The following is a 10,353-nucleotide window of genomic DNA, read 5'->3' as shown; positions in this document are numbered from 1 at the left end:
GGCAGGGATGCACAGGCGTTATGAGCAGCGTCCGCTGGGCAGATAGCAGACTTCACAGGAATTCGATAAAAGACGAAATATGCCTCATGTAAAATATGAATAAAATTGATACCATACATTTGTACAACAAATGGTTGCATGGCAACGGACCGTGAATGCATTTATTACTTTGTTATCTCGCGATGGGTTAGTGTTGCAGCTTTGGGACCTTTCTCCGGTTGATGCATTTTACAGGATATAAGACGGCGACGAGGTGAGAGGGGATGCCGTCGACGATCCTCTGGATGGTGCGCCGTACTGGGAGACACTTTTGGTAAGATTGTACTGCGGTGGTCGCTGGAACTCGCCCTGGGTAAGTCTTGCGCTCTCGTTCATCCGCTTGGTGTCGTTGATCATCTTAAGCACATTTTCGATAATTTCTTTCTGCTGCGCTTGCGGGAACTTTGCCACACGTTGCCCCATCACCGTGAACAGTTGAACGGTTTCCATTGCGAGTTGTGGCTCACTGAGAATCACTGGTTTGTTATACTGACAGCACGTTTGTCTCTTGCCTAGAGGTTTAGCGATATCGGGACGGCTGGTGGTGAAAGACTGAAATCCTTCTGCCATGGTATGTTCGAATTTATTGGGCTTACCAGAGGAAATCTGCAACCAGGTAAATCATGGAGGAACAACCTTGATGGCATGAGCTAGGCAATTACACTTTTATTTGTTTTTTCTTTTTATTTTTTCGTTAGACATAGCGCTTCAAATGCTCATGAGAAGAGTTACGTTTTACGGGCACGGGAAATTAATACCTGCTGTTGTACCTCAACGTACTTACCCTGAGCAACGGCAGCCTGCTAAGCGACGACTACGTGCTAATATTAAGTATGTTTGGGGTACGCACAATGGGAGGCTTTTGTTTAATCTAAAAATATTCTTCCCGCAGACATTGCAGTTTTTATTGGACGATGGAAACATAGCAGCTCGAGGGTAAATACGAAACCAGAAACAATTAGCCCACCAAGAAGCAACACATAGCAGCCTTGCAAATGTCGCATGGTGAGAACCTCGGCCTGGCCGCTATTTGCTAGCGTCGGCCGCAGAAACTGCAAGTCGACGTTGGTCGTGTACCAGCGTGTTATGTACCCGGTCGCTAGGATGCGGCGGATGTACCAGTCGAATGCCGTTACCACCGGGCTGGAGCGTTTGAAGTACATGCAGAAGTGGAACGTGAGCAGCTGCTCGTCCGACGTGCGGTAGTTGATGACGGAACGGTTCCGACCGTTGAAAAGGGCAATTTCTTCGCGCGTGTTCGCGATGGCCAGCCGCTCGCCGGACTGCAGTGTGCGCTGCAGCAGGTACTGCCCGTCGGACGGCTCGACCAGCACCAACCGGTGGTCGATCTTCGACGATTCGTGGAACACTTTGTGGTACACCGTTTCGGTCATCGCAAACCGGTAGCCGGCGTCGAGCAGCGCATCGATGCTGTGAATATCGTTCAGCGGTGTGGGCTCGGTCAGGAAGCCGACCAGCGCTCCTTTGTAGCATTCGCGCAATAACGTTGTGTGCAGAATCCAGAGCATTAACATAAAACGTTTTGTTGCCACGCGTGGCAGGGCGGGGAGAGATTCGCCGAGGAACGTTCGCCAGAAGTCGAGAGCAATATTATTACCCCCAAACACAAATAGTGCACCGAAACCGAGGCCGAGTTCGAGTGCCAGCAGGAGCCATATTTTCCACCGGAATGGTTTCAGCAGCTGCTCGAGTGGGGTGGCCGGGACCAGGGCTTCCGGCACGGCAAGCACCAGATCGGCGATGTAGTAACTGTGGGATTGTGTCGTATTGGCGAGCAGTCGTGGGTATGGAAAATATCTTCCGAGTGTGAGATGCACTCTGCTCTCCATCAGCAGCTTCATGGCACCGTTGGTCGTTCCGTTCGGATAGATACGACCCCAGACATGCCCATCCGGTGGTTCCACGATCGTGACGGTAAAGTTGAGCTTCTGTGAAAGCAGTTCAATCAAATCCCCTTCAATGCCGGACAGCTTCGGCGGTGTGTCGTTGGTGAACTGCATGAAGGGTGGTCTCTCGAAGGCTGCGATTCGCAGCTGGCAGCCGTACAAATTGCGTTCAAACCGATCGAACAACGCGGCGGTTCCGTTTGATAAACGGCCGTCGATGCAGCGATCGACGATGTAGGGTCGTGCACAACCGCAGCATCCCGGTCCGAACGGAGTGTAGCTTACAAGGTCTATTCCAAAAATACCACCACCGGCATCATCCTTTACGACTGTGGCATTGGAGGTGCTCTCGAGCGCAAGCAGCACATTATGGACACGAAAGTCCCACAACCGTTTCAGGATGTATTGAATTTTCGCCACGGAGGCGTCATACGAGGAGTGTACCAGAAGCAGAAAATATCCCCGAAATTCTACGTTTTTATCAATCATTGGCCCAAGGTTCTCATCAAAGGAAGCCAAACTATCGGTAACTATTAGGACGAAATTGCGCTGATTGTAGTCGATGGTGTTCGGGTAGGCTGCAAGGTTAACGCTGTACGATCCGTTAGTTTCTAGCGCGGGCAGCAGCAAGTCTAGCACATCCATCCCAAAGCCCGACGACGGATCCAGAGTGTACGCGTTCACTTGATGCTTTGCTGCTGCTGAATTGCGGAGGATCACTTCATAGCTGCAAGATGCCCACCATTTGATTGATTTTATTGCGCAGCAACGTGCAACGACTAGTAACATTAGGTACAGCAACGACTTGAACTGATTCATCGTGCTTACGGAACTGATTCTAGTGGTTACGGCGACCGATTTGATGATTCGCTAAAAACTGAAGCCGCTCGACCGTTCCACTGCTATATGGTAAATTATTTATTAACCGGAACAAAGCTGGTATTATCTATTGACAGGTAGTCGTGCATACATAGGAAATTTGATGCAAAATTCATTAGCAAGCACAACGTAACCACTTCTGCTTGTGTTATCTCTGCGATGTCTACGATTAATAAATGTAATATTCTTTTTTACAAGCACCTGAGAATCCTTCTTGAATGAAAATTCTCCTATTTTTTGCATAAGACACTTAAGGATGATTACCAGAATCATGAAGAAGAGATAGTTTAAACGTTTGCATAAAAAACTGTACATATTAGATCAATTTTCACACTAATTGTGAAGAGAAAGTGAACATACTTGATGTTGTGAGACACTTCCTGTCCGCCGAACTCATCCGATGTGGAGTTTCTAGCATTCTGTCACTTGTAGAAAGGTTAAACTTTCATGTTACAGTACAATAGAGGCCGAACCGACACAGAAGGAAATCTAAAAGAAAACATTAACAAATCTTAAACGCAGGATCTGTTCCAACATTTTTAATCCCAAATGGAGCATTAGGTGATCGTGAGTGTAGCATTAGCTGATCAGTGTAAAGAAATGTATCCTCTAAATCGCCATGATTGTTAACCGGTAGCGATGGTAAGGGAAAATCTTATAGTCAGCGCTTCGCTGGATTATAATTATTATAATTATCATGTTTCTTTGTTTTAGATAATCGGGATCGGAGCCTATTACTAGTGCATATCTCTGCGGCAAAGGCAATCAAGCTAATCACTAAGCCTATTACGAGAATTATGAAACTCCCGGACATATCGCTTAAAACAATGCTGTTCACCCTACGTTGCCGGTGTTGGTCAATCAAGAACCGTTTCTGATGGTAGCGACCGGCCCAGCGTGCAATAAGCCCGGCTGAGGCGAACATCTCCAGCACTCGGTTGAACGGTGTGATCAGAGGCGACGCATGCTGGCTATAAATGGCTAACTTGGCAACATAAACGCGATCGCGCGCTAGTCGTAGCAGAAGGCCCTCTCGGCTTAGGTTGCGGTTGAGGAATGTAATCGTCTCGATGGGCAGTAGCACCGCCAACCGCTCGCGGTGATGCTGCAGACGCAGCAGTGTCTCTCTTCGGAACTCTTGCGCTGTTACGATCCGCACCTGGCGCTTTATCAGCGGATTGGCGTCGAACACGAAGCTATAGTTCCGATACATGTACAACTCGTACCCTGAGTCCAAAAGCGAAGAAACAGTTTCCGGCGTGCTGTGGTTTCGAGCCGCCTGCAAGAACTTGAACATCGAGCCGGTGTAAGCGTTGCGCAGGATCAGTGTCCCGGCGAGCCAGTGTATGAGCAAGGCACGGGCAAAGTTACGACCCGGTTGCCGGTAAAGGCCACCACCAAGGAGCACGTTAATCATGCTAAACCAAGGGTTGGAGGAGGTGGCTCCAAACACCAGTCGCTGAACTGAGACGTGTCGACGCCGCAACAGGCCGATGACGAGCGAACCGATGGTCAGCATCAAGAGCAGCAACAGCCAGACGGGTGCCCGGAATGGAAAGCGAAACTTCTCCAGGGAGGTGTACGGTGCCCCGGGTGGCACGGCGAGTACCAACAGCGACGTATAGTATGCGACACTGTTGGCCATGTACTGATTGCGGTGGAGCGTCGTCGCCCAGTAGCCGATGGTTAGATTCGCCCGGCGTTGCCGTATCTGTGAAAGGGAAAATTGCGAAAAAACTACATATTTCATCGGAACTTGACAGTGTCATAGTACATAAAATTTTAGTTAAAACAACTGGTAATCGAAGATGTTGGTTGCGCAGTTTTTAAAAAGTATACCACTTGCTTTCTAGATCATCGTTTGATTGAGTAGATTTTTCGTAGCATTATTTGCATTACTTACATAGAGAGCTGCACCGGTTGCATCGGTCCGTGGTCCAGCGATACCCCAGTCCGGCGGCTCCACAAACACCACCTCTAGCCTGAAGTTAAATCGCTCGCGAAGAGCGTCTAGCAATAGCCCCTCGATGCCCTCAAGCGGCCCCATTGGTTCCGGAATGATGAATGGGTAGATGGAAAACGTTGCAACCGTGAGCGGGCAGCCGAAGAAGTTTTCCATCTTGGCAGGGAAGAGGTCGCGCTCGTCGTGCTCAAATCTACCGGCTGTATGGTCGTAGACGTTCCAAACGACCGGACGGACATGTTCGCAGTGCTCTTTGGCGTACGGAAAGTAGGTATACACAAGGGCCTTCGATTGCCGCGTCGGAACCGCCACCAGGACTGCCACGTTGATGACGTAATGCATCCACAGATCGCTGAGGATTGTCTGTATGCTCCGAAGCGCTCGGTGGTGATCTGGATTCATCACTAGCACTGTGTAGTAACCGGAGTAGTCGAACACCGTCTTGCTCATCGCGTTCGAGACACGTTGGAAGGCGACATGATCGTCGACGACGAACAGGTTGTGAAAGCGTCGCTGTGCCGCATCTGTCACGCTCTGATCACTGGCTTCGTCAGCGTCCGGTTGCCTCACGTTCGGGCGCGATTCAAGCAGAAAGCCCAGGTGCGGTGCAGATTGCTTCAGAATGGCCCCGATCAGGTCCTGCTACGTACCCGACAGTGTAGCATCGGATACGGCCCAGCTGAAGTACAACTGGTTGCTGCCGTATTGCACATAATTGTTCACTAGGATGGACACTGTTGCCTCAATAAGGACCTGATTGACTAAGGACTCGCTTTGCTCCACAAGCTGTACCAACTTTCTACTCTCACCATCACACAGTGGTCCACTAACGAAACCCAGTAGTATCCACACTTGAAGGGCTTGTGTCTTCTGCATTGCACCGGTGCAAGTTCTACAATGCGCATGGCATCGGAAACTCGCCACAGGAAACACCTGTTCTTCACACCGTTAATTGCGGTTAAGCGTGCCTGATGAGAACATTAAATGGTCTACCGTTATCGTCATCTCTTCTATCCTGCAAATAACAATCATGCACACTGGGCATTCGATCGAGTATAACAAACCAAACGTTTAATATGAAACTTTTAATAACAATTTAATCCGTTTCATTTAAATGCGGGTAACAAGTATCTTAAAAATAATATAACAGAAGGACATGTATAGTTTTTGTATAGAGTAACTGTTATTATGTTATGTTAGTTTTTGTATGGAGTAATTTACAAAAATGAATCGTCAAATTCAATTACAATTGGCGAATTGTAAATATTAATGATTTATATTTACTTTAAAGTGCTACACAAATCACAAACCACAGCTACATTCTGTTTTACACTTATTTTGGTGCATCAGAATTTCTGATTTCATTATACAACTTTAGACAAGCGGAGTGTAATAAATTTACTGTAAATTATTTCAAAGTGTACCAGTAATAAAACTATCACTAGTTAAAGCGAAACGTATGCATTGGGTTGAGATGTATTTTATGTTTTAACTATAGTCATAAAAACAAATCATACAAAAGCATTGGTAAAATAATCTTAATGTTGTGTGAACATTTTAGTTTCATAGGTAATGTTGTTTTACTCAGACATAGAAGCTTGCACAGAAATAAAAATCGCCAAAATATATCTATTTGTTCTCTTGTTTATATCAATGTGAATCAAGCGAAACCGCCAACCATCGCATGTTCGAAAGTAATAAGCATCAGCAATCACGAATGCCGGGAAAGCCGTAGGGAGGAAAAAGTTGGGATGAGCCGCTGATCGATCACGACATCCGGAGAAAGATAATTTTCTAATTCTGAACCCCGCGTAAACATAAACCAAAGCCCAAAGTCAGCGCTGAGGCAGCAATGCAAGGGGAAAAATAATTTATTAAAACCAAAACAAACAGAGCGGCCGGGAGGGATAACTTCTACGCACCGACTTCCCGCAAGTTGCTTGGCATACGGTGCGGCGAAGGAGTTGTTGACACGGGGATGGGAAAGTAAATCACCAGAACCAAAATCCGGTTAATCCTATTATTTGGAGTTAATAACCATGACCTACGGTGCCCACTGGCCTTCGACCGCTTTGCACGGCCTGTTTGATGTTTCCATGGTGCAGTGGTGGTGAACTGTTTTCGTCTGGTTGAGTTCGTATTTGGAAAGTCCCCAAAATGATTTTCTTTCTATTCTATTATATTTTATATCATGAGATTTAATTAAAGTTTAGGTTTTGACAACGAATTTTTGTATAAAGTATATTGTAGAATTTCACGGTAAATAAATTAGTTTGAGAACTGCATCAAAACGAAGACAAGGTTCAGGAACACTGGTGATCAATGATGGAGATAGATGTAAGTTTTATCCTTGTGCTTGCATGGGATCTCTCACTGCGTCAGCAGCAAATAACCGGTAAAGAAAGCGAGAGTTTCCCATGGCGTGCGAAGAAAGTAATTAAACTTTGGGCGTTCGCCTTTGCCTCTGCCGGGAGTTCGAAAATGGAGACGGGAAATTTCTTGAGTAGATTTGATTCCAGTGGGAGGAAAGTGGCCACGCTGTGGGAAGGATATTTGACGCAGAAAACAACAATCTTTGCATCCTGCCGAGTTGGGGAAGGGGTTTGGTGTTTGCGGCCAGCTTTAGATGCGGTCGATAACTCGCAGGGTTCACAAGGCGCCAATTAACTTTTTGTGCTCGAGTTCACCGAAAAGAGCTTGATTTTGGTTAGGATGGCAGCGAACCATAAAATTATATTTTGAACAGTCATAATTAGTGTAATGTAGTAAGTAAAATCAAAGTATGTTACAGCGTTTGACAAATACCATACATGGTTGATACCATTTGATTTACTATTTAAAATTTACCAGAGGTGGATCTATCTATAAGCGGACTGAGTGGCCATGGCGCCTATAGTTTCACAGATATTGTATGCTGAGTATATAGTGGACCATCCTTCTATTATTTCGTTATAGATGGATACAAGCGGCTGGTTCTTTCAATTAATTTTTATGGGATATAGTCCAACGACTCATTCTAGGCTCCGTCGATCTTAAAACGTCGATGAACTTGCTTATGTTCGTATATCTAAGGACCTATTTGTTGAGAGACTATTTATCCAAAGTTCGTACTATAGGTTTTTGCAAGCGGAATTACGGATAAGTCAGTGTGTTGGTTTGCGAAATATGGTGCGCCGTCTTTCGGATCCAAAAGAGTTCGCCGAGTAGCACGACCCCGCTGGTGGCCAACAGGCAGAGAAGTAGCTGAAACGCACCACGAAGCTGCCCTATGCTGATGGGCGCCGGGGTGTTGGCCCGGGCAGAGCGTGATCTGCGCTCGAAAAAGTGGTAGTCGCCGTAGCGCGCGACCCAGAACTTGAGCAGCCCGGACGACTCGATGCGCTCGATGTGCTCGTCGAAGCTGGTCGTTAGCATCGATTTTTTCGGGTACAGGACGGTGACGGTATACAGGGCTAACGGTTCGCGTGCTATCCACAGCCGGCGACGATTCGCCCGGTTGTAGTACGCCACATGGTCCTGGGTGCACATGGTGACGTCCGGGTCGTCGGGGTGAGCGCCGACCCAGCGTAGCCGGGTAGCGATACTGTCCGGACCGGGAGGGAAGTACCGAAGGCGGCCAAGCTGCTGGGGGAAGGGCTCGAAGAAGCGCCGGGCGGACTCGGTGATGTGGTAGTGTGCACCGCTTCGCTCGATGTCGGCCAGCGTAGCCATCGGCGGATGGCGGCTGGCACGCTGCAGAAACGTGAACAGGGAGCCTTGGTAGACGATCTGCAGCACGAAGCAGAGCTGCACCCAGAGCAGAAGCAGCGTACGGGGGAAGGTTCCGGTCGGGGTGTGTGGTAACGGATTGCCGAACAGCAGGCGCAGCATGTTAAGGCTTGGCGCTTGGACCCCACGCCCGATCAGGTAGCGTCGTAGCACCGGCATGCGCTGGGAAGTGATGATCGTCAGCATACCAAGTCCAAAGTAGGAGACAATGGCACCCCACAGGAGTGGGCTGTAGGGTTGGATTAGCTTCTCGATGGGGGTGTATGGCCGCCCCGGAGGTACCACGATCACCAGCTCGGTGGTAAAGTGTACCTTGCCCGGTTTCAGCATGGCATTGCGCTCAGACGACACGCCGAGGCATCCAATACCAAAATCCACCTCCTCGCTGTAGATCATTCGCATCATGCCGGTACTGTTCTCGAAGGCCGCCACGCCCCACTGTTGCGAGTGCGGCGGTATACGGAGGTTGACGGAGAACCGCAGCTTCGTAGCGACGCTAGCAAGCAGGTCACCCTCGAAGCCGGAGAGACCTAGCCCTGGTCCGGGCGTGCCGGTCAGTATCGTAAACGGACGTGTCTCAAACGTGCCCACCTTGAGAGGACAGCCATGGAAGTTGGCGTTCTTGCGTGGGAAGAAGTTAACGCCGTACAGCAGCGTGTCGTTTGGCCAGGTAAGCACCAGGTGTGGCTTTGGTACACGGCACAAACCGGGCGAGTACGGGAAGTACGTCCAGAGCTGCACGAAGTTGGGTGCTGGTGGCACCCGGAATGCCACGATCACGTTCACTATCTGCCGTTGCCACAGGTCGTTGAATATGCGATCGATGGTAGCAAGTGTGGTGTCGGTACCGATGAGCACGATCAAGTAGTACCCCGCGAAGTCGTACCGGTTCAGAGTTAGCTGCCCATAGACCAAGCGCAGGGCTTCGTAATCCTCCGCTAGCAGCAGGATGTGCGACCATGGCCGTTGCCAGGATTGGTTAGTGACCGGAGCTCCCTCGAACTGGATCATCAGCTGGCCCCTTACGTAATCCAACAGCAGCAACGACACCAGATCCTGCAAGCTGCGGCGCCCATCCTCGGTCTGGCTGCGTACTATCACGAGTGTGGTCGTGTACGGCTGCTGGAAGTGCGTGTGCAGGATAATTCCAATCACGTCCGACAGCGGGGACCTGCGGGGACTAACTACTGCCGGTGTTGGTGTAAGCGCGTGCACAACCGGCACACAAACAAGCGCCCACGCAAACCACATGAACGCAGCTGGTCGCGTGTCCTGAATTACTGGACAGTCGGTGACCTTCTGCGACTGGACTGTCACGAGCTCTCCTAAGAACATCCGACGCTCATTGTTTGTCCAACCATTATTGCGAACCCCGCTGGGGTTGTTACCATTATACTTTTATACAACCCTAAATGATTGCCAATCGGAGTGAAAGTGCTCAAACCATTGTGCACCACGCGATACACTGATGGCTTCTAAAGAATAGCTCCCAACAATGGCCAGCAAACAAAGGACCTTTTATTGCAAAAGCTGATGGCCGCAGTAAGCTACCGTGATTGTTACACGGTTAATTAAAACAGAAGAGTTAAAAAAGGAGTAAAGGTTTATATAGCAGAAACTATTGTTTATCGATAATTGCAACCGGTTGTTCTACAGCTTGAACGTCACTTGAACATCACTTCATTACCAGTGAGTTCGAAAGGATCTATAAGATCACTCTCTAAAGTGTCGTATACTACCGAAGAAGCGTGCTGAAGTTTTCTTGTGGTTACGGAAGAATCCGAGACCTATGGCTGT

The 10,353-nt window shown here is 48.6% G+C and overlaps 3 protein-coding genes across 3 annotated transcripts; all 3 read right to left on the bottom strand.

Annotated features, from left to right (window-relative positions):
- Positions 1-228: 228 nt before the first annotated feature.
- LOC131269032 (uncharacterized) lies at positions 229-2,765 on the bottom strand. The gene is made up of 2 exons (XM_058271343.1): positions 984-2,765; positions 229-645 (listed from the first exon to the last, which is right to left on the bottom strand). Exons 1-2 carry the CDS (start codon positions 2,763-2,765, stop codon positions 229-231), a joined length of 2,199 nt encoding a protein of 732 aa, XP_058127326.1.
- Positions 2,766-3,486: 721 nt separating this feature from the next.
- LOC131269031 (uncharacterized) lies at positions 3,487-5,664 on the bottom strand. Its single transcript, XM_058271342.1, has 3 exons — positions 5,581-5,664; positions 4,729-5,430; positions 3,487-4,536 (listed from the first exon to the last, which is right to left on the bottom strand). Exons 1-3 carry the CDS (start codon positions 5,662-5,664, stop codon positions 3,487-3,489), a joined length of 1,836 nt encoding a protein of 611 aa, XP_058127325.1.
- A 2,256-nt stretch (positions 5,665-7,920) lies between these two features.
- LOC131269030 (uncharacterized) lies at positions 7,921-9,891 on the bottom strand. Its single transcript, XM_058271340.1, has one exon. The coding sequence runs from the start codon at positions 9,889-9,891 to the stop codon at positions 7,921-7,923; it is 1,971 nt and encodes a 656-aa protein (XP_058127323.1).
- Between the last annotated feature and the right edge of the window lie 462 nt (positions 9,892-10,353).

Source organism: Anopheles coustani, chromosome X (genome assembly GCF_943734705.1).
Source record: "Anopheles coustani chromosome X, idAnoCousDA_361_x.2, whole genome shotgun sequence".
NCBI lineage: Eukaryota > Metazoa > Arthropoda > Insecta > Diptera > Culicidae > Anopheles > Anopheles coustani.
The sequence above is the reverse complement of the archived record's forward strand: the minus strand, read 5'-3'. Positions and strand labels throughout refer to the sequence as shown.